Source organism: Heterodontus francisci, chromosome 33 (genome assembly GCF_036365525.1).
Source record: "Heterodontus francisci isolate sHetFra1 chromosome 33, sHetFra1.hap1, whole genome shotgun sequence".
NCBI lineage: Eukaryota > Metazoa > Chordata > Chondrichthyes > Heterodontiformes > Heterodontidae > Heterodontus > Heterodontus francisci.
Genome location: NC_090403.1, coordinates 36087905 through 36111842, shown reverse-complemented (window position 1 = coordinate 36111842; position 23938 = coordinate 36087905). Strand labels below are relative to the sequence as shown.

The 23938-nt window shown below is 40.3% G+C and overlaps 1 protein-coding gene across 1 annotated transcript; it reads left to right on the top strand.

Moving 5' to 3' along the window:
• The first annotated feature begins 18131 nt into the window (after positions 1 to 18131).
• On the top strand, positions 18132 to 21832 carry dlx3b (distal-less homeobox 3b). Its single transcript, XM_068012972.1, has 3 exons — positions 18132 to 18465; positions 20202 to 20392; positions 21463 to 21832. Exons 1-3 carry the CDS (start codon positions 18132 to 18134, stop codon positions 21766 to 21768), a joined length of 831 nt encoding a protein of 276 aa, XP_067869073.1. The 3' UTR covers positions 21769 to 21832.
• The last annotated feature ends 2106 nt before the right edge of the window (positions 21833 to 23938 follow it).

The following is a 23938-nucleotide window of genomic DNA, read 5'->3' as shown; positions in this document are numbered from 1 at the left end:
CCTGCACCCCTGGCACCGGGCAGGCAACACACCATGCGGGACTCCCGATCCGGCTTGCAAAGGATACTATCTATCCCCCTAATTATAGAATCCCCTATAACTACCACTTGTCTTTTTGCTCCCCCCTCTTGAATGGCCTTCTGCACCATGGTGCCATGGTCAGTTGGCTCATCCTCCCCGCAGCCCTTTTCCTCATCCACACAGGGAGCAAGTATCTCGTACCTGTTGGATAAGGTCAAAGGCTGAGGCTCCTCCACTCCTGTACTCAGGATCCCCCTACCTGCCTCACTTGCAATCACACCCTGTTGTCCCTGATCACTAACTGAATTTGAATTACTTAATCTACCAGGTGTGACTGCCTCCTGAAACAAAACGTCCAGGTAACTCTCCCCCTCCCGGATGTGCTGCAGTGTTTGAAGCTCAGACTCCAGATCATCAACTCTGAGCCGGAGTTCTTCCAGCAACCAACACTTGCTGCAGATGTGGTCCCTGCCGTTCACAATGGGATCAGCCAGCTCCCACATCATACAGCTACAGCACATCACCTGCCCAACAATCTCCACTTATTTAATTACTTTATTAATTTATATAAATTTATGAGCTAAATACTTTGATACTTCTCTGCTGTGGTCTTTTTCAAATAACCAATTAATAGATAAGTCAAAAAAGTAAAAGAAGAAAGTAAATTTTTACCAATCACACGATACAGAAGAAATAAAATAAAAAGCTTACCTTATCAACACACCAGATGGGTAAATATACCAGGTGATGTGGTTTGCTACTAGACTCAAGATTTCCCAAGTGGTCCATGGTACATCTGGAATTATACAATCTCAGCTAGGGGTCAATAAGGTTCCAGAATTCAACGCAGCATCCCTAGGCTGTGAAACCTGGTAAAGGTCTTTGTTCATGACTCTAATTATTATTCAGCAGTGCATGCTGGAAATGTGTAATGCGGTTGCTGGACGAAGATACAATTGGGTTCATCAATGTTGATCTCAGAATGAAATAAACCACTAACACTAACTGGGTTCATAAATAAAGAATAGCCACTTGCATCATGCAGCTGTAGGCTGCTGGTGTCTGTAGAATTACTTCCTGCAGTCACTCACCACCCTAAGCCCCCAACATATTAAGCTTCAAAATCCTTATCCTCATCTACAAATTTTTCCATGGCTTTGCACTATCCTACTTCTGCAACTTCCTGCAGCTCGCACCTTTCAGTCCTTTGAGTCTGCATTACTGTGTCACTCTCCTCCCTCCACTCCACTCCACAATGGCAGCAGAACCTCAGGCATGTTCTTTGTGTCTTTTTTTTTTAAGAGTAGTTGATTCCAGGTTAGATTGGCCAAAATTTGGATTTTGCATTCTAAACAGTTTTGACCTAATTCAAAGTTGTAATTCCTTTGGCTGCTCATCCCCATTCAGTGGATGTCATTGCGCTGTTTGCTGTACTGATAGAGCTGGGGACACTGAAGGCATTCAACACATCTACTCTGAGATTTGTTTCTTTAAAACTTCAGAAAAAGACTTTGAAAAAAGTAAAATTATTTTATTTCAACAGCACATGCCTTCCATGTGACTGTCGCTTAGAAGCTCAAGAGCAGCAATGCCATGGGAACACCATCACCTCCAAGTTCTCTATGTCATCACTATTCCTTCATCAATGTTGGATCAATGGTGGAATTCCCTACCTAACATCATTGTGACAGCAACATTATCAAAAGGTCTGCAGCAATTCAAGGAGATGGACTATCACCAAATTTTCAGGGTAACTAAGGGTAGGTAATAAATGTAGTCTTGCCAGTTGTGACCACATCGCTAAAACAATTTTTTAAAAGAAATTGTGGCTAATACTTATGTACAACATCAAACAAACTTGACATAACTCCGCGGGGGGAACATTTTACAACTGCAGTGGCAGGAGGACTTGTACTTGCCTGAGAACTCTTAAAGGGTGACTTTGTGATCTAGAGTTCCCAGTGGGAAACCGCTGCCACAGGAAATGTACCTCAGAAAACTGCAGCCACACACTCCATGTCATTCTGCCCAATAAAGCAGGAATGTGCACCTACAATTTGCCATGATGACTCCTTTCTAGCATTACTCCACACTGGAAGTTGCAGATCATTGCTGTAATTTCCAATCATGTTCCTAGCTGGTTGTGGTGAATTTTCCAAATGAACATCTGAAAACCACAGGTGCGTTGACCATGATTTTCTGTTACGTGACAGTGTCTGGTGAGGTACCTTAGCATTGGCACTTAGTATATTTAGGCTCATATCTTACCATTACTCATCCTTTGTGGAATATAACTGAATGGAAAAGAGGAATTGTTACTCTGGGCTTATTTTATTTGAACAGGAGTCTCCTGACTACTTCATAGTGTTACCAGTTTTACATGTCCTTATACTACAACAACAACATTACATAGAGCCTCACCCTTTGGACAGTGTGTTGACTATCTGATTTTCTCACAACATCAAGCAAAAGGCATAATTGTGCAGAGTCCCTCACAGAGAAAAGAGGACTCCAGTTTTCCTAGTATTGATATCATCTATATTGCTAACTTCAAAGCTAACATTCATCTTAGTAATTTCCTAGTTCTTGCTTACTAGCTGACCTTCACTTCTTTTCTTTGAAATCCACTTTGTACAATTCATGCCTACCAGGAGAATATTTTCATATATCACTCTATATCTCGGAGTAATTTTCTTCAGTAAATGACTTACTGATAACAATAAAAATTAGGTGTGATTTATAAAGAAACCATTTTTGGAAGCATTGGTTAATCATATGCATCAACATAATACACTAATAGAACTTTCTGTAAATCTGCAAGCAGCCAGAATGTCCAACGATTTCTGTTAAACCCATCTCTACATAACTCATTGCTCGTCCCTCTGTTCTAAAATACCCTGATTGTATTTGTTCCTTTTTTACTTTCCAAACTAAATTGTTTCCTACTTCTGCTTAACTCCAGCATTTTCCAAAGCTCCTCCAAAAGGTTTATATAGAACTCTTCTTTAACTTTCTCAATTGTGCCAGGATTGCTTTGCTTTCCCCTGAACTTCTTAATCTTCCCACAATGGTCCTGATAATCTCCCATGTGACTTTTCCCTTCCTTCTAATTTTGCTTTACACAATACATTTAACTCCTTTAGCCTTTATTGTCTCTTATTTCACTCTTGGACATTTAAAGTAGCTTTCTTTATTTAATATCTGTGTTCATGGTTACTTATTTCTTTTTTTTTCCTCTTACCTCCTCGCCACTCTTCTACAGGTTCTATTTTTATGCTTTCACAGAAATCACCCTTTAGACAGTTACCTTTGCTGAGTTTGCCAACTGTCTATAAATCCTTGTCTATCCAACACTCTTCTTGTCTCACAAGCAAACATCTTTTGTTTAAAAGAGTCAGGTTAAAAGAAATAGCGGCAGAGTCAGATCAAGCTGGAGAGTGGGACTGACTGCATAGCTCTGTGGAGAGCCGGCATGGACTTGATGGGCCGAATGACCTCCTTCTGTGCTGTAATTGACTCTATGTTGACCTCTGATCTCAGAAGTTCCACCTGCTGCCTCCAGCTAATATTGTTTCAATTGGTGACTGTGGGGCATCAGGCTCTGATAGCTCTGTACCACAATTCTGTGGATCAACGTAAGGATTGATAGCTGCAGGGCCGAACCAGAGGTGTACATTTTTCATTTTCCCTCCCTCACTGAGGGGAAGTGCCTGGCCTCTGCTCAATGGCGGGGTTGAAACTGGGAAACTCACCATTTAGGGATTCATTGGCATCAAGCCAAGTCCTTATGCTCCATGGGATGGTATATTAGAGCTTCAGTGTGTTGCCCCCAAAGATCTTTTTGTCAGACTTGTAAGATACATAAATTAAGCGTTTAAAATATAAAGCATGGGCCTCACACTCTTGTTTATTATCACATGGAAAAGGACCAGCCTCTGTTTCATGTGGTTGCAAACCATAAATTAAAAGGCAGATACACTTTCTCAGGTGCTCTCATCTGTGGTATGAAGTTAAAATGTTATAGGATCTGGAAGGGAGTTCCTGTTTTCATTCCTTTAAGATTTACTACAGACATCTTGGTAATGCTGTGCATATTCAGACCACCCAGAACTAGAAATAAGGCAGCAACTCCCTTGAAATGCGTATTTGAACATACAGTCAACTGCAGCTAAGTGTAGTAGTAAAGAATTCAAATTCTGGTTCCTCTTTCAATTTTTCAATTCTGTACATTACTTTTCATTGGTGTTTTCTCCTCCTCATTAAGTCTTTCCATGGCTAAGTGTTCAGCCAGTGATCTACAACCAGCTCTTCCTATCTGTTATCATTTAGCCCTTAGGGATAGGGCACAACATGGTTAACAGGAGATACCGAAATATCAGCGATAAGCTATTATCCGGTTAATAGGAGTAACTGAAATACCAGAGATAGGGTATAGCACAGGTACAGGAGATATTGAAATTCTAGGGAAAAGTTATAAACCAGGTGCAGGAGATACTGAAATACCAGGAATAGGTAAGAACATAAGAAATAACAGCAGGAGTAGGCTATTCGTCCCTTCAAATATGTTCTGCCATTCAATATGAGCATGGCTGGTCTTCCACATCAACTCCCCTTTCCCACACGATCATCATGTCCCTTAATATCTAAAAATTTATCAATCTCTATCTTGAATATACTCAACAACTGAGCATCCACAGCCGTCTGGTGTAGAGAATTCCAAAGATTCACAACCATTTGAGTGAAGAAATTTCTCCTCATCTCAGTCCTAAATAACGGACTCCTTATTCTGAGTCTGTGACCCCTAGTTTTAGACTCTCCAGCCAGGAGAAATATCCTCCCAGCATCTATCTGATCAAGCTCTTTAAGAATTTTATATATTTCAATGAGATCACCTCTCATTCTTCTAAATGCTAAAGAATATATGCCTGGCTTACTCAATCTCCTATCATAAGACAACCCCCTCATCCCAGGAATCAGTCTAGTGAACCTTGGTTGCACTCCCTCCAAGACAAGTATATACTTCCTCAGGTAAGGAGACCAAAACTGTACACAGTACTCCAGCTATGGTCTCACCAAGACCCTATATAATTGTAGTAAGACTTCTTCACTCGTATAGTCCAGTCCCTTTGTAATAAAGGCTAACATACCATTTACCTTCCTAGTTGCTTGCTGAAACTGCATGTTAACTTTCTATGATTCATGTACAATGACACCAAGGTCCCTCTGAATTCCAACATTTCCCAGTCTCTCAGCATTTAAAAAATATTCTGCTTCTCTATTTTTCCTTCACACATGCCCACACAATGTTCCATCTGCCGTGTTCTTGCTCACTCACTTAATCCGTCTATATCCCTTTGCAGTCTCTTTGCTTCCTCCTCACAGTTTACTTTCCCACTTACCTTAGTATCGTCAGCAAATTTGGTTATATTATACTTGGTCCCTTCAGCTAAGTCATTGATATAGGTTGTATATAGCTGAGGCCCAAGCACTGATCCTTGCTAGTTATCTCGGTAGTTACAGCCTGCCAACTCAAAAATTACATGTTCGTTTCTACTCTGTTTTCTGTGCATTAACCAATCCTCAATCCATGCTAATATATTATGCCCATTCCCATGAGCCCTAATTTTATGCAAAAAGTGTCTTGTGTGGCAACTTATCGAATGCTTTTTGAAAATCCAAATGCACTACATCCACTGGTTCCCATTATCCACCCTACTAGTTACATCCTCAAAAAACTCTAATAGATTTTAACTATGATTTCCGTTTCATAAATCCATGTTGACTGTGCCTAATCATATTATGATTTTTCAAGTGCTCTGTTACCAAGTCCCTAATAATAAATTTTAGCATTTTCTCTGCTACTGATGTCAGGCTTAGTGACCTATAGTCCCCTGTTTTCTCTCTCCCTCCTTTCTTGAATAGCAGTGTTATGTTAACTACCTTCCAATCCAAGGGGACTATTCTAGAATCTAGGAAATCCCGAAAGATCAAAACCAATGCATCCACTATCTGCTGTAGCTGCCTCTTTTAAAAACCTAGGATGCAAGCCATCAAGTCCAGGGGATTTGTCGACTTTAATTCTCATGAATTCCTCCAGTATTTCTTTATTAATAATAATATTCATCAGTTCCTAATTTTCATCAGACTTTTTGTTCACCATTGTTTCTGGAATGTTTTTTGTCTCTTCTACTGTGAGGACAGATACAAAAGTTTGATTTTAACTCTAAGTGGGTGGGTTTTGCTTCTGTTAAAATCTGGCCCAAAGTATATGTTTAATGTCTCTGACATTTCCTTATTCCTCATTATAATTTCTCCAGTCTTTGCCCCTAAGTGATCCACGTTTATTTTCACTAATCTCTTCCTTCTTACATACCTATTACAATCTGTTTTTATCAGTTCAATTTTCCCAGCCCATTGGCGATGGGATAGGAGGCAGGAGGGCTGGCAAAATGGCAGGATAGGCATTGGGAGGGGAGCCCAACATCTTCCCGCTGCCATGCCTCATTGCCAGTTGCAGGAAAGTTGGCGGCTTGGCTGCCTGCCGGGTGACTAATTAAGCACCACTTCCCACCTCCAAGGGGAGATGGTTAGATTGTCTGTTGTTGAAAATGTCTATTGTCTGGTGCGAATTTTACTTGCCACTACCAGCATATTTGTTGCAAATCATGAATTAATTCTTTAACTGTTTGCCATTGTTTATCTACTATTGTATCTTTTAATCTGGTTTCCCAGTCTACCTCGGCCAACTCAGCCCTCATACCTACAAAGTTTGCTTTGTTCAGACTTAAGACACTAGTTTTGGATGTAACTAAATCACCCTCAAACTCAATCTAAAATTCTATCATATTATGATTTCTCTTCCCTGGAGGCTCCTTTACTACAGGGTTATTAATTAACTCTTTCTCGTTGCAAAATAGATGCTGAGAAAATGTTTCCCCTGGCTGGGGAATCTAGAACCTGGGCCATAATCTCAGAATAAAGGGCTGTCCATTTGGGTCTGAGTTGAGGAGAAATTTCTTCACTGAAAAGGTTGTGAATCTTTGAAATTCTCTACCACAAACTGCTGTGGATGCTTAGTTGTTGAGTATATACGAGACAGAGAGATCTTTGGGTACTAAGGGAATTAGGGATATGGGGATATTGTGGGAAGGTGGAGTTGAGATAGAAGATCAGCCATGATCTTATTGAATTGCAGAGCAGGCTCAAACAGTCAAATGGCCTACCCCAGCTGCTATTTCTTGTTTTTTTTTTTAGTTTCGTTTTTAGAGATACAGCACTGAAACAGGCCCTTCGGCCCACCGAGTCTGTGCCGACCATCAACCACCCATTTATACTAATCCTACACTAATCCTTACCACATCCCCACCTGTCCTATATTTCCCTACCACCTACCTATACTAGGGGCAATTTATAATGGCCAATTAGCCTATCAACCTGCAAGTCTTTGGCATGTGGGAGGAAACCGGAGCACCCGGAGGAAACCCACGCAGACACAGGGAGAACTTGCAAACTCCACACAGGCAGTACCCAGAATTGAACCCGGGTCGCTGGAGCTGTGAGGCTGCGGTGCTAACCACTGCGCCACTGTGCCGCCCCATGTGTTCTTACATTCTAATACTGGATCTAAAATAGACAGTTCCCTTGATGGTTCCTTGACATACTGAATTAGAAAACTATCTTCTTCCTTGAACTCATCCTCCACATTATTACTGCAAATTTGGTTTGCCCACTCCCAGAAGAAAATTAAAGTCCCCCGAGATTACCATATGACCCTTCTTACATGTACCTCTAATTTCCTGATTTATACTCTGCCCAACATGACAACTACTGTTCATGGGTCTATAAATTATTATCACCAGTATTTTCAGCCCCTTGTTGTTTCTTAGCTCCACTCAAACTAATTCTGCATCTTTATTTTCCAAGCTAAGATCCTTTCTCTCTTCTACTTTATCCCATCCTTTATTATTAGGGCTACCCCATCCTTTTTCCATTTTAGCTACCTCCTTTAAAAATCAACTATCCTAAAATATTTAGTTCCCAACTTTGTCACTCTGCAACCATATCTCCATAATGGCTATGAGATCAAACCCAATAATTCCTATCTATGCTATTAATTATCTATTTTGTTGCAAATGCTTTGCACATTCAGGAATAGTGCTTTTGCTATAACTTGTCTCTAACCCAGGTCCAGGAGATACTGAAATACCGGGGATAGGGTATAACCCAGGTATAGGAGATATTGAAAAGCCAGGTATATGACATAATCCTTGGAATAGGAGATAATGACGCATCTGGAATAGGGTATCAGCTCAGGGCACAGGAAATGCTGAAATGCCAGGGATGGGAAACAATTCAGGTAACATCAGGGCAGTGAAATATCTAAGATTGTATTAACCAGGTAACAGCCAGGTATTCAACTACGTGGGATAGGTATAATGCAGGGAACAACCAGGTAAAGAAATATCAGAGATAGGGTGTAACCTAGCATACAATCAATGATTGCAACACAATGAATAGAGTATAACTTGGAGCATAGCCAGATATTTAAGTGACAGTGACAGGCATAGCAAAGTACTGAAATATCAGAAACAGTGATACAACCTGATGACAGCTTATGAGTTTTTTCTGAAATAGACATGGCAGCCTGGTGGTTGTGGTATAGGATTAATATTGTAGAGGTTGTCAGTTCAAATTCCATCAAAGCAGGTGGAAAATTGGATTAATTAATGGCAATTTGTAAGCAAGCACCAGATAAAATAACCATGAGAGGTGCTGGATTCTTGTAAAAACCCAACTGGTTAACTAATATTCTTCAGGGAAGTGAATATGCCACCCCTATCCTATGTACCTTGCTATTCCTACTTAGCCTACATGCAACTCTCGTCCCATACAATATGGTTGACTTTTAATGCCCAGGGGCAACCAGAGATCGGCAATAAATGTAGCCTTGCCAGTACTGCCAGCAACCTGAGATTTGTTTAAATGTTAATTTTGTTTTGATGACAGGATGTATTACCCTTTGAGTGTTGCGATCTATTCACCACAATTTTCATCCTATACTAATATTGCTGTGTAGAATTAGCATGATAAAAAGAAAGACTTGCATTTGTATAGCATCTTTCACAATCACCGGATGTCTCAAAGCACTTTACTGCCAATGGAAGTACTTTTTGAAGTGCAGTCTCTCTGTAATGCAGGAAATACAGCAGTCAGTATGCATACAGCAAATTCCCACAAACAGCAATGTGGTAATGACCAGATAATCTGTTTTTGTGATGTTGATTTCGGGATAAATATCTCCCCTGCTCTTCTTTGAAATAGTGCCTTGGAATCCGCCCGAGCAAGCATATGGGGCCTCGGTTTAACATCTCATCCAAAATATGGCACCTCTGACAGTATAACACTCCCTCAGTACTGCACTAGAGCGTCAGCACTGATTTTTTTGTGCTCAAGTCCTGGAGTGGGACTTGAAGCCAGAACCTTATAATGCCAAGGCAAAAATGCTACCAACTGAGCCACAGCTGACTCTGTAAATTATGCTAAAATGTTGATGGAGGAAAGAAAGTAAGAGATACACAATTTCTTAGATTTGCATTGCACTTTGTCTGAATATCTATAAACAATGTGCAGTAAAATGCTCGAAATGCACAGAAGGTCAACATCTGAAAGAGAGAGATAAGTTGATCTTTGGATGGAACCATTTTCAGAATACCTCAGCACCCTAAAATATTCACATTTAGCTATAAACTAGAGACACTGACTTAACAAAACCAACTTTGGAATGGATGAATGATGAATGTGTTCTTAGAATTTGGCAAATACTACCCATTGGCCACAGCAGGGCATTTATTTGCATACAATTTCAAACTCCTTTGATTTCACTTGGAGTGGATTTTAAAATCAAATACTTAATGTTTCCTCTACCATCCAGTCAAAAAATTCAAAATATTTAAATGAGCAGAGATTTCTGAGGATTCACTACAAAAATTACCCAAGCTAATTATGTAAAGCATCTGTACTGTTGGCTTTCAAACTGAACACTTTATGAAGATCAGTGCATTTCGGAAAAAGGCACATTATATTGCTTCCATTGTTGTTTGCATTACATCCCAGGCTTCCACAAAACTTAAAAGCAGAAGTTTGCTGTTTCTTTGACCTGCCTGTATTTGAAGGCCTCTTAGCAGTAACTAAAAGGCTGAAGTATAGAAAAGGGGTTCATATTTAAGTTTTTAAAAAAACTAATGCTAGCTTGAGTAAGGAAAGTAACAAGGTGTATTAAATAGCAAGGAACCCAGCAATCTACTACAAAAACACAAAGACCAGATCTGAAGTGCTATCTGCAGCAAACAATATTCTCCAGCCTCTTTGTTCACACACACTCATTGTGGTGCCATTGAAGATAATGATATCATCCTGGGTTATTCTGCTTCATTTTCCCATGTGTCTCAAAAAGGAATTATTAGTGTTCACCATATTAGTGGGAATATATTGTTCTACTACAATCTCCAAACTCCTCCATTCTTGTTGATTTACAGTATTTATTTATTTAGAGATACAGCACTGAAACAGGCTCTTCAGCCCACCAAGTCTGTGCCGACCATCAACCACCCATTTATACTAATCCTACATTAATCCCATGTTTCTACCACATCCCCACAATTCCCCTACCACCTACCTACACTAGGGGCAATTTATAATGGCCAATTTACCTATCAACCTGCAAGTCTTTGGCTGTGGGAGGAAACCGGAGCACCCGGCGAAAACCCACACGGTCACAGGGAGAACTTGCAAACACCGCACAGGCAGTACCCAGAATCAAACACGGGTCGCTGGAGCTGTGAGGCTGCGGTGCTAACCACTGCGCCACTGTGCCACCCAATATCTGTTTGGCTTTGTGGTAGCTCTTTCATCACTGACTCAGAAGGATGTGGGTTCACCTCCACTCCAAGGCACAGTGGCGCTCACTCCAGTGCAGCAATGAAGGACTGCTGCACGGTCAGAGGTGCTGTCCTTTAAATAAATGTCAAGCTGAGACTTGTCTGCCTGTTCAAGTGGGCATAAATATTCCCATGGAACCAGGTAAATGAAAGCAGAGAGTGTGACCCCGCCCATGTCTTGGTCATCATTCATCCCCTCTAACAACACAAATTAGCTGGTCATTCATCTCATTGGTGTTCATGAGGCACTGCTGTGCATAAATTGGTGGGAAAGTTTATCTACAAAAGATGTTCCATGACTGGAGGTTTCTTCTTTACAAACTCATAGTCTAAAATGCTTTGGGTCAAAAAGCATAAATATGTTCTAATTTGAAAAATCGGTTAGAAAATAGAATAGTGTTAAACTTTTAATTGAGGAAAATCTCTCTCTGTTATGACCAAACAATAAATTTCTGACCCTCATGCAGACACTAATTAATTTAACTTGCGTCCATCTGCCTTCGCTCACTGAATGCATTTTAGTGCTGAAGAGCTGTTGACATTTAAAAAATTGGAAAATGAAGCTTAGAAAATTCCCGAGACATCAGTACGACTGCAGATTATGGAGAAGCAAAAACAAAGAAAGACGAACTCCTTAAAGAGTACTGCTAACATGTTGCAGTTCTGTCTAAAAGACTAATCAAAAAAATAGACAGTGAAGCTTCGTTTCTTATGAATTCCTGGACACTGACAAGTTGATTCTTTCAATATGGGCTTCATCTGGCTAAGAATTGAGCAGGCTCATCAAAACCAGGCAAAATATTTGTTACTGTGAGAGGGGGTTTGAAGTTAACACTTTTAGGATTAGTGTCACTTTAAATTAATGTCTATTATGACTTGCCAGTTAATTTGCCATATGGTTAAGATGCACACTTCTAACTGCTGGGATCTTCAGGGGAAAGATTCAACTGCCAGATGCTCATTTCTTGCCTGATAAATGAACAGCCAGCAGTTGAAAACCGGGTGAAGGGGGCAAAACCCTGGCCATTCCATTAATGCCAAGGTTCACCCAAAACAATTTCCAGGTGGATCTGTAAATAGGCAAGTAGCATGCCTGTCTGAAACAGGCAGGAGGCTTGTTAAATATGCAAATCAGGTGCTCAAACCAGTTGCAAGGCCCTGATTCCAATTTTCAAGTACAAATCAGGCATCATGAGGCCTAACTGACAAGTTTTAAAGAGAGGGCTGGAAGCCAGGAAACTCTTAATTCATTTTTGGCAAAGCCAGTAGAACCAATAGTGCTATTCCTGTCCTTCAAAAAGACTCTGGTGTTTTCCAGCCTGTTTGGGACCCTCCCTGGAATCATCACCACCTCCCACAGCTAAAAGCCCCACTAGTCACTAGGTTCAGCATGGGAGTTGGTCAATTTCCCAGCCTTCTGCAACAGGCAAGCTGTTAATAAGGCCCAGGGTTCAAAATGGCTTGGACCTAATGTGAAGTGGTTGCTCCATCAACAGCGCACCCATTTTGGGTGGAAGTCAATGGTCACCTCTTTCATGTTTAAATCCCACCAGCAGCTGACAACTGGGTATTTTGTGGTGATTTATTTTGTAAGATCTCAGCAACACTGCTGTGAATTCGATCAGAGACATAGCATTCCTCCTGCTGACAGAGTAGCCAGGAGCCACTTACCTAATTGCTCACCACCTCAGCTTCTACAGGTTCAATGGAGACAAGCAGTTGTGACAGGCAGATGAGGAAAGGTAATGGCTAATTCAAAACATATTTTCTGAGTGTTCAGCTTGCGTTTTTGAACAAATTCAACACTAAGTGATTGAAATTCCTCCCATCAATATTTTATCAAAAATGTTGTTGTTTCAAAAGGGATTTCCCATTATGTGTTCATGGCAAATTTCTTTTTGGTAAAATTATTGACAGGAGGAATTTCTCTCTCAAGATGATTTGAAAAGGTGAAACAGATGGAATTTGATCTATCAGTTTCAAAACAGTGCATGTTTAGGAAAATTGTTCTGTATAGAAGTAAATCTCTCACCATGAATCTTTGTTGGTCATTATTTGGATCAAAGAACAATTACCTATAACCCTTGACAGGATCATGATCGAGTTCTGTAATGCATCCTACTAGATCTTGATTAAATCCAGTGTGACTTAAATGATTGTCATTGAACAAAAAGGGGTTGAGATGATGCTAATGTTCACATGTTCTTATAAAATTCTTTAGTTCTCTATTTTATTGAAGGGGGTTAACCCATTTAAAACAAGTGAGTAATAGGGTGTGCAGGTTTATTTTGCTTCCTTTGAAGTAAATGGGTAATGCTTTTATTAAACTAGTAGACAAAGGACTTTTATCCAAGCATGTTAACATGCCTGTTTTCCAGTGCTTTTTACTTGTGTAAAGAAAGCACTTGTACTTAAATTGCACTCTATCACACTCAAAGGAAATCTCAAAGTCCTTCAAATCAATTGAATTACTTTTTTAAAAGTTTGGTTTATTATTTCATGCAGGCAGATACAGCAGCCAGTTGTACTCAGGAAGATCCCACAAACATGATAAATGGCCTCTTTTTGATAGTGATTAGGGTGGAATGTTGACCAAGACAAATTCCTGCACTTCTTCTACTATCATACAAAAGGATCATTTATGTCCACTTTAACAGGTGGGAAGAGACTGGAATTAAGATTTCAGCTGAAGATAGCATCTCTGACAGTCCAGTGTTTCCTCAATACTCGAGTATGAGCCTAGATTATGTGTTCAACTCCGAGACCAGGTGGTGGGGTAAACTGATCAAAGTTACTTTAACTATCACAACAGAGCAGCAATTCAGAGACTGAAGTTGGGTCTTACGTTATAACCAATGTATTCCAGAGCAAAAGCATCTTCTTGATTTCTGTGATTGAGAGACTCCAGTCTCCTGCTGAGCCTGTGACTGGCCACTGGTTCCACTGGTTTTTCTGCTTCAGCCTGTTCCTGGCCAGAAAATCACTAGCCTGTGCTGAGTTTATTCCTCAGCGACCTACAGTCATCTCAAATTGACCACCTGAGGGCGTAGTAGCTGGAGGGTTCAGGGGATGGAGGTAGCAACCTGGAGGTGGGAAGCAGTGACCTGGAGTTGCTCCCTTCGCACACCTGGAGGACAAGATCACACCTATGTTTGTGGTGATCTGGGCCCACTGGTCAGTGCCTCAACATTAACATCAATAACATCAAGAGCTAATGTTTAAAGGAGTAAACCCGACAAAATCTGGAATGGAGTCCCATTAGGCAGTTGGTGTTTCCCTCAAGTTAGCATCTTCCAGAAACCTCTGCAACCAAATAGGCCCCAGACGGAGAGGCTTTCGGCTTTCCTCTGGACACCAGCCTATGGGGTGGTGGTGCAGATGCTAGGCAAGTCTCCTTAAACCATGCCTAGGCTACACAGCAAACAAAGAAAGGTAACCTACGCCTAGAGCAGGGCTTAAACCCGTAATCCTCTGACTTGAAAGCAACAGTACTACCTATTTAGCCAAACTGCAGTCACTATTAAACTAAACTCACCTACAGCACAGCAAGTTTCATTATCATTTTAGAATTGTTCCCACTGAATACATTGTGTTGGTATAAAAGCCCCAAGTTATACACTACTGTGTGCTTAAATGGATTTGTAATGTAAGGCGTTTGTGTACTCTAAGTACTAGTCTCATTGGGACAGTTAGTTCTCTGGTAAGATCAAAAATGTCAAAATTAAGCTTTTAAACTTGGCTTTGTGCCAGACCTTATTTGGATAGCAGCAGGCATAAAGCCTAAGCAGTATTGTACTATCTCTTGGAGTGGTCTTACACCTCTTGTCTAAGTGCGTTTGGGTGACTTTATAGCTAAATTACCCTGCACTGTTTTATGTCAATGCAAAGCTGAAACTACTTTGAAACAGCATAAAATGTTTGGTATAAGTGGCCCATTACTTTGAATGTTCTCGCTGCATTTTTAAATATATAAAACTGAGCAATTTCTCCGGAGAGGTTTTTAAAAAATCTAGATCACTAGATATCTGAAATAACAACAGAAAAATCTACTACAAAACAAAATACTGCAGATGCTGGAAATCTGAAATAAAGAGAGAAAATGCTGGAAATGCTCAGCAGGTCTGGCAGCATCTGTGGAGACAGAAACCATTATCACAATGTTGCAATCACTGAAGAAAACACAGGAAACTCTGATACAAACAGCAGCTGCCTGGTTTTGCTGAATATTTCCGTTTTTATTTCAGAATTCCAACATTCGCTTTTGATCCCATAACTGAAGGTCGGTTTGTTTTGGTGAGAGTCACTAGATCTCTCCGAAATACTTTTGAAAACCTCGCCAATTCTGCTCCTGATAACCTATTGTTCCTTCAAATTGGAAAGAAATAGATTCGATATTGAGATGCAATCATTCCTGAATATCTATTTTGGCACCTATACTAAATATGCTAAATCGAGCCAGTTAAGTTTGCAAACTTTGTTAACATTAGGCTCCAAAGCGTGTCCTCCTCGTATCGCGAATAATGTTCCTTCCTTGGTGCGACCCTCAAACACTATCACCTCACGTCTTATGCCCGTGTATCAACATGCAGCAGACACCCACGCTATTAAACAAAAAGTGTGACAAACGCGCGTGCACGTGACATGCCTATAAATGTCCGACTGGTTTCAGATGAGGAATGAGCCTTGTTCTCAGCACACAACCTACGCCTGTTATAACAGTGCCTTTAACGGTTGAACAACCTGCCCCCTTTAAGGTCATTTTCGGGATGTGCTGGGATATTTTTTAAACTTTTTCAGTGTATCTAACTGAACGCTTAATGATAATAAAACACGTAACTTCTTCCAACTTTTCATTTTTATGAAGTTTAAAAAGTGATCTATCAAAATAGATACTTTTAGCATTCTCTCTACTGGATAATAATGAACCGCTGGTGGGAAGATGGCTTATAGAGAACTTTTGGGTCAGAAAGATTATTAATAAACGAAGATAAACTTACAAATTATGCACTGGTCGAGCCTATACTGAAGAAGCACTAGGTGGCAGCATTGCACATCGAATAATATGGTTCATCAAACAGCGTCACTGGTTGAAAAAAATGTGGCTGATTTTCCATGTTTCCCAACACAATCTCCCAGTAACAGATGTCCTAACAAAGTTGGTTATTTGAAATCAAAGTGAGATGTATTTAACTCACACCTACTGCAAACGTGTAATAACAAAATAAACTGGTATTAATCATCCAAGAATTGAATTTTCCTTCTGTTTTCCAGTTGCATCTTCAAGAAACAGTATTACAATGACGCATACTGTTTGAGAACTGTGTCCTGAAATAATATAAACTAACTTTGTTTACTGTGCTTTCTAACTAGTATATTGATTGCATCACTTGATCTATAAGGAACACGAAATCCGTTCAGTTTACCTTGCATTAATTATAGTCCGACTGTAATATTAGCATTTGTTTTGAGATCCAGGCACAGGCAACAAATAAGAAATAGTTTGGGAAAATGCAGCTGAAATTCGTAAAACGGTTTAACGCGGGTTCAGCAGACTTCGACACGAGTTGTTCTCTTTTATTTCCTCCAATATCTTGAATAAAAAAGCCCCAAAGATCAAATGGGAACAAACACGCAGTGGCCGTAAACATGCCTCTTCCTGACCATATGCAGCAGAAGCAGTCTGTTGGGGAGACTACAGTACATTCATGTAAACTACATATTAAGTTTTATGTGAAATAAAAGGACATGTGGCAATTTGTAGGACCTGTGAGCCCGTATTAAGCGCATCTTAATGTTGTATCGTTTGTACCACCTATTCTCTAAATGTAGGGAACTCTTTTTATATTAGTCACTGAACATTCTTCAGTCTCTTTTTGTTTCAAACAAGTTTATTTTCCTTCACTTGCGCCTAAAGTAAGTTTTTCCTGACCCTCATAAATTAAGACATCTTTGTAAGGAGCAGAATTGATTTTGTTCACGGTTTTATTGCTCCATTTTCGTGATGTATCAGAGAGACTATTAAGTCACTTCGACCAGGAGTCTATTGACACTGGGAGCCGCTCGGTGGTGTCACTCTGCAGGGGTAGATATTATGGAAAGCACCTTTGGCGAGCTGCTAGCCGTGACTCACACACAATCTTTTCTTCTCGACGGTTTCCAGCCTGTCCGGGCGCAATGTGGAAAGGTGTTTCGCAAAAAGGTGGAGACAGAATTGTATTGTTTTTTTTTATGGAGTCCGAAACCATGAGAAAACCGGCAGCACAGGTTAGACTACACCTAGCTCCCTGCAACGAGTTTGTTAGATTGCTGGAGGTGGGTTTGAAGTCGTTTTATACTTTTGCGCAATCCTAATATATCTTGGTTACATTATATTAAAAAGAATACAATTTAAGTTATGTATACCGTTTAAAAGTGGATGATCTACGGATTACAGATGAAATCTTAGATTCTTACAGAACAGCGGGCTGATGAATTGCATCAGTTAAAAAACAATATTCAGTTTAAAGCCCCGAATCACTGTGAAGTTTGAGTTGCATCCAATCATTAAAAAAGATTCTTCACTGGACCCCATCAATGTGGGTTAAGCACAAATGATCAGACGACCTCTCGTAACATTGAAGTATATATTTCCTTTGTAGTCTTTTTTTTTAGAAACATACTAAACATACTGTAAAAAAAATCAAGCAGGGGTTACCCGCGACCCCGCCCCTGTAGGTCGGGTATCACCCTTTTAAGAAATAAAACCAGAGTTATCAAACTGAGAAGCAAAAATAAAATACGAGTCGGAACTTGTTGTGAATTCTGTTTAAATTCTTCAAGCCCCTTAAAATGAATACTTGGAGGGAGCATCTACAAAAAGGCAGACACTTTTAATAGTTGAGGAAGAGTGATAATAGCCTTGGCTCCACAAATATGAGCGTGGGAAGTCTGAAAAACTTGGACTGGCTCTCTCGGCGACATCTCTGGAACCAATAAGCTTCCTGTATCCACCCTTCTGTTCCGTATAATTAGGGGTTTAACCACGCTGGGCTTGTTGGGTTACATCAGTTTGCTTTGAGTCGCAGTTACTGTAAGGATCTCGTCTCCTCGGCGCAGTGATGTGTGCATAGTTTGAGCTTTGTATTTTAAACATTAAATCGTCTTTTTTCTAAAAAAAAAATATTGTTTGGAACAATGAGTGGAACCTATGAGAAAAAGCTGCCCGGTCTTCTTACGGACATTCAGGGCTCTATGGGATGTCACCCCGCGAAAGATTCTCCAACTCTCCCAGAATCTACGGCTACAGATGTTGGTTACTATAACCCACAGTCCTGTCATCCTCAGCACGATTATTATCCGACTTCAGCCTATTCTCAGCCAGTGAACCACTATCCGTACCATCAATTTAATCTGAACAATATTCCAGGGCCTGGCTCTTATTCACAAAAGCCCGACTATGCTTACAATAACTCGTACCGACCGTATGGGCATTACAGCAGGGATCCTCAAATATCAGCGGCTGAGAGAGGTAAGGGCTCATGAAATTCCCTATCGTTGTCTGGAGTCAGAAACAGATTGGAATCTATTCCAGCACTTCGCTAACTGCAAACTAATTGCTGGGTGGTCATATAATGCTGCATTCCCTTACAGAAGAGAGCTTGAAGTATGGAGGAGGTCTGCTGTTGGAATGGCAAGGAATAGTGCAGTGCAAGTGCACTGTAGTCTTTGTATCCGAGCGTTCATACCTGACAGGACGCTTCTTAAAGCCCAGTTGATTAGCTGTTATTTTACTAAACGGTCCCTCTTACGTGATCTGAAATACTGCACAAAGATGCATGTATTAGCACGGCGTGTTTAACTGGAGAGACTGTACACATATATTTTCTGTCTCATTCGAGGTAGTCTGCCGCTGTAAGTATACAACCCAAGCAAGGTGCCACCTAATGCTAAACAACAGGTTGTTTAGCACTTTGTCAAGAGATTGTGCTGTAATTTTTTGAACCACCTGAGGTGACCAAAACGTTCTCGGGTACAGAATACTCCAAGAACCGTTAATAGGCGCGTTTGACAATATCAAACAAGAAATGACACAAAAGCTCATGAGAGCAACGGCTGGAACTGGTGCAAAATCACTTGCACAGTACTCAAGCGAAAACACGAATCCACGCGTTGAAAGTGAAACTCATTTTGTATATTTAATACAGGCTGTTTTTTTAAATATCACTGGACGTGAAAAGTGGAAATTAGCACCAATCCAAAGTATCTGTCGCTAAATAAGTTAAGACATGGTTGCGACTAAGTACAGAGTTTTAAAATTGCGACTTTAAATTGCTTGCCAGTGATACGAAGAACCATTCAAAGCACACACTTGTTATGTGCAGAGGAATAAGGCAGACCAAAAAAATCTGTTTGTAGAGACATTTGAATCCAACGGGGGTTGAGGCCAGAAACTAGGCGGGGGCATTGGGTTCGAGTTAGAGTTAGGACTATAAACTTTTTGCAACTCTTGGTCGGAATAAACTCTCCTTGGTGAGGCTCGTTGTTAACCTGCTGGCTTGTGAGGCATCAGTGCTGCAAACGGGAAAGTTGAGTTTTATTTCCCAGTGATGGATAAGTCTTCCTGCTACTATTCTTAAGGGACAAACGCAGGTGAGAATATTGAAGTGGCCACACCATTCCAAATGGAACACTGTAAAGATTGCCCACAGGTCAGCTTCCTCTCTGAGGCACTGTGCATTTTCAGTGTGCCGGAATGGCTTCCATACTCCTTTAAGGGTTTCACTACCCCCATGAGCACATTACATATGTAAATACATAAAGTCATAAATAAATAAACAAGATTATACTGTGTATGAATGACGCGGAACAAGAAAGCCTGAAAAGGGATAGCACTATTCCAATGAGATAATAAAGCTTTGGTTTTGTATCTTGTAATAATAATTATCAATAATAATAATTAGCAGTTTCCTCCCTCCTTCTCTAATTTGTACCATGAAAGAAAACATTGACTTAACTAGTAAAATTACATAGGCAGCGAGTTTTGAGAGCCATTTCTACTACAGCAGTCGAATGGTCGTGTTGAAGGCTCATGTCCTGTAAGAATTCTGTATTCCACTTGATTTACCTTGCATTCACAACGTGCATTGAAATGCAACGAAGGAGAAATCCTTTGCCTAGCCTGAACTCTTGTTGCGTTTTATGTTGTGAAGTCTCGGCAATTCAGAGTGTCTTGTGTTTAATTTTTTTTTTGGCCTTTTGCTTAAGTTTCAGTGAAAGAGGAACCAGAGCCCGAAGTGAGAATTGTGAACGGGAAACCCAAAAAGATCCGCAAACCAAGAACAATCTACTCGAGCTTCCAGTTAGCCGCTCTGCAGAAACGCTTCCAAAAGGCGCAATATCTGGCATTACCTGAGCGAGCAGAGCTGGCAGCTTCTCTGGGACTTACGCAAACACAGGTACACACATTACTCTGACTGTAGCGGTGCATCCATCGCCTTTGCATTTCGCTCATTGCCCTTGGGCTAAGGCTTGCCCTGGGAGGATGCAATAAGTATCAGTCCTGATTTCAGCTCCACACCCACTTTACTGCTGAGACAGGCCTTCCCTTTTTTTTTCTACACTGGCTCAAACGCAGGTATACCAGCAACCTGGACTATGTTACCCGTGATAATAGGACACTTTAAATGCAAGTTTCTCGCTATACTTGTTTTCCCCAACATTTCTCACAATTTCGCATTACCACACTTGTACTTTCCCATCATTTTCCCTCTCCTGAAAATCCACACTGTAGCTCAAATAGTCACTCATAGAATTGTTTATGCGATTATATATGTTTTACGATAGGCCGATTGACGTCCTCTTGTCTTTAATATACCTCGAGCCTCTAGAAAATAAGAGCTGATGAAATGATGATGATGGGAAGTTGTCACATGTAGGATGCAAGGCAAATTCATGATCAGACATATATAGAACATGATTTTTAACTAATATTGACTAAATAAGTGACAAAGGGATTTAGCAAACATCTGGCATTGTGCCTACCTGCAGGCATATGGAGTTCTCTAGGCAGGAAGTGAAAGGTATCATTGGAACAACGTGAAAATATTTCAACCAAAAATATTTCAAAGGCCTCAGAAGCGTCCTATCCACAAGTTATTTTTCGGTGGGGTAGGGGGAGGCGGCGGTTTGGTGGTGAGCGGGTACTTCCTGATTACACAAGAGTATCGGGGAGTAAAACAACAGGCTCCATCGAGTTTTATTTTGAAGTAGTTTAAAAGATTATAGGGATTAAATGGAAAACACCAGACATTGAACAACAGAAATAGAAGACGTGTCATTTAGTCCCAAACCATAAAGGGACAACAGTAAAATCATTCCTACAAAAGTAGTTGCATTTATATATTTCTGAGGGGTGAATTTGTAATGTTATCTTTTGCTAAGTGTTTACATGTTTTCTCTATCATGTTCTCGATTCTTGACAATGAAGTCTTACCCACCAGTTGTAATTTCTTTCCTGCCTGCTCAGGTGAAAATTTGGTTTCAGAACAGAAGATCCAAGTTTAAGAAGCTATACAAAAACGGAGAGCTCACAATGGAGCACAGTCCCAACAACAGCGACTCGATGGCATGCAATTCACCCCCTTCTCCTGCTGTCTGGGAGAGCCATAGTTCGACTAGGAACCCCCTCCAACATCAAACCCCGCATAACTCCTCTCAGAACTACCTGGAAGACTTCAATCACTGGTACCCACCCCATCCCTCAGGCTCTCACTTATCAGCAACAAACTCACTACACCAACCACCGCCTCAGAGTACTGGAGCAGTCTATTAAAACTTTTATTTTTACTTCAAAACTTTGAAGCTCTTGAACTTTTGCTGTTACCGAAAACGACAACAACAACAATTTTCATCTATATAGCTCCTTTTAACGTGTGTGTGGGGGTGGGGGGGGGGGGGGGGGAGGGGGGATGGGAGGACTCCCAAAACTCTTCATAAAGATGCGTGTGTCAAAAAACATAAATTAATAAATGAATAAAACTCGACACCTACGCTACATGAAGAGCCGGGGTAGAATTGAATTGAAATCATCAGGGAAGCTAGATATCGTCCAACGTTTCTCCCATTCATTTCTGTAGTAACACACCAGTTTTGTACATAATACCGAAAACTGTATATGAGAAACAAAATGAGGGTATTTTGTAACTCTGTCAGTTGTCAGATCTTCACTGCACACTGAACCGTTATAATTTTCCCAATTTCAGTATCAAGCAACCTTCTACGTTCCTTTGCCTATGTTTTGTTATATTATTTAAGTTTTTTGATCTTTTGGAGTGGTTAAATTATTACTGCCTGTATATTATTAGAGAGTAGCGGCCAGTTTGTTTGATGTAGCAGATATAATGTATCCATTGAACTATGTCCAATGCAGTATGATTAAAAAGTACGGTATTCACTGTAAATTAGTAATTCAGTTTGCAATAGACAATATGATGGAGCACAAACTGTCCTGACAGATAGCCGGAACTCTATTTATGATGCTCTGTCAGGGTATCGTTTTCTTTAAAAATGTGTACATAAAATTTTACACACCAATTGTAAAATAATAATTAAGAAAAATCCTTGCGGGTAATTTTTAAGAATATATGTGACACTGGGAGGAATTCCTCAAACACATGAAAATTTCATCGCAACTGTTTGGCTTGTAAAGGACGTCCAAGACACACCAACCTCTGTTGAAACTTATGTTCTGTTTTGTAATGAATCTTTTAAATGCTTCTTTGACGATGTTCTTGAGAATAATGTTAATAAAAAGTCATCATTCCACAGTGTCACGCCCTCTTTATTTAGGAAACAGAAATGATGACTCGAAATTTGTTGACAAGATGGCTTATTCAAGATTAAACTCTGCATGACTTTGAACCCTCATAGTCACACCGTGGCCTTAACACAAAGCTATAAAAAGTCACCATAAAGCAATTAAATATTCATACTTCCACGTGAAATTGCGTTTTAATCGGAGTGACATCTCGACATTTATTCTCCATAATATATATTCTGAAAGTTACAGTTAAACAGGATGGCGGTGACCCAGACTTACACCTGCATATCAGCCTAGCATGAAGAGTTTCTATAGAGTATATACATGATATACATGAGTTAGTTCCCCAAGGCACATTGTGGCCCATTTCCTCAAATGGATTGGGTAAAAATATCGAAATGGAAGGAAATATTAAACACATATTAAAACAAATGAGAACTTCACATAAGGCCAGGGTGTGGATAGTAAATAGTTAAAGGTACGCCCATCTCCTGCTATTAAAGGCAGTTTGGTTTGAGGGCTGCGTGCAAAAGCTCTATAGGCGACAGCCAGGCAGACATTCTGGAGACACTGAGTTGCGTGGAGCAGGATTTTATTAGGCACGACTGCCAGAAAAAAACTGCTCCATCGCCTGGGGTTAATATCGTGCTAGAGCTCACATACCAGCAAGTGCATCAAAGCTGTTGCAATTGCCAGGCTGACTGCAACAGGAGCTTTCTGATTTAACCCTATTCTTACCGACTTCCGAATAAAATGCAGGTCCGCAATCACAATGACACTAGGCGAGGGGAGTGGGAATGGGAGGGGCTGGTGCTTGGAAGTGGGGCTGGGGAGGTAAAGATTTCTAAGTTTGGCTAGTTATTTCCGCCTCTGTTGTGTCTAACGCATCAAACTGGTCTTTAGTGTGAAAATATACTTCAAAATATTTCAGTTTCCTCAGGTAACAACTTAAATCAGGAGATCTAGATAATCCACCTTTTAAGGTGCGTATTCATACCTGTCTTGAGGTCCAAGGGCGGTAAATACATTTTACTCCTGACAATCTCTCAATAATTTTAAAATTTAAGTTTCGGGCTCGCTGAAGAAAGAAAAGCAGAGTACTTATAACGTATAATTGAGACAACGAATATTATTGCTTTCAGTGCCAATACGGTACATATTTTAAAACTTTATAATAGATAAT

Bases quoted from the DNA above. Each gene is read 5' to 3' on its own strand.
- dlx3b (XM_068012972.1), top strand. From the start codon at position 18,132: ATGAGTGGAACCTATGAGAAAAAGCTGCCCGGTCTTCTTACGGACATT. The intron at 18,466-20,201 runs GTAAGGGCTCAT...CTTTTGCTTAAG, and splicing joins AATATCAGCGGCTGAGAGAG to TTTCAGTGAAAGAGGAACCA. The intron at 20,393-21,462 runs GTACACACATTA...CTGCCTGCTCAG, and splicing joins TGGGACTTACGCAAACACAG to GTGAAAATTTGGTTTCAGAA.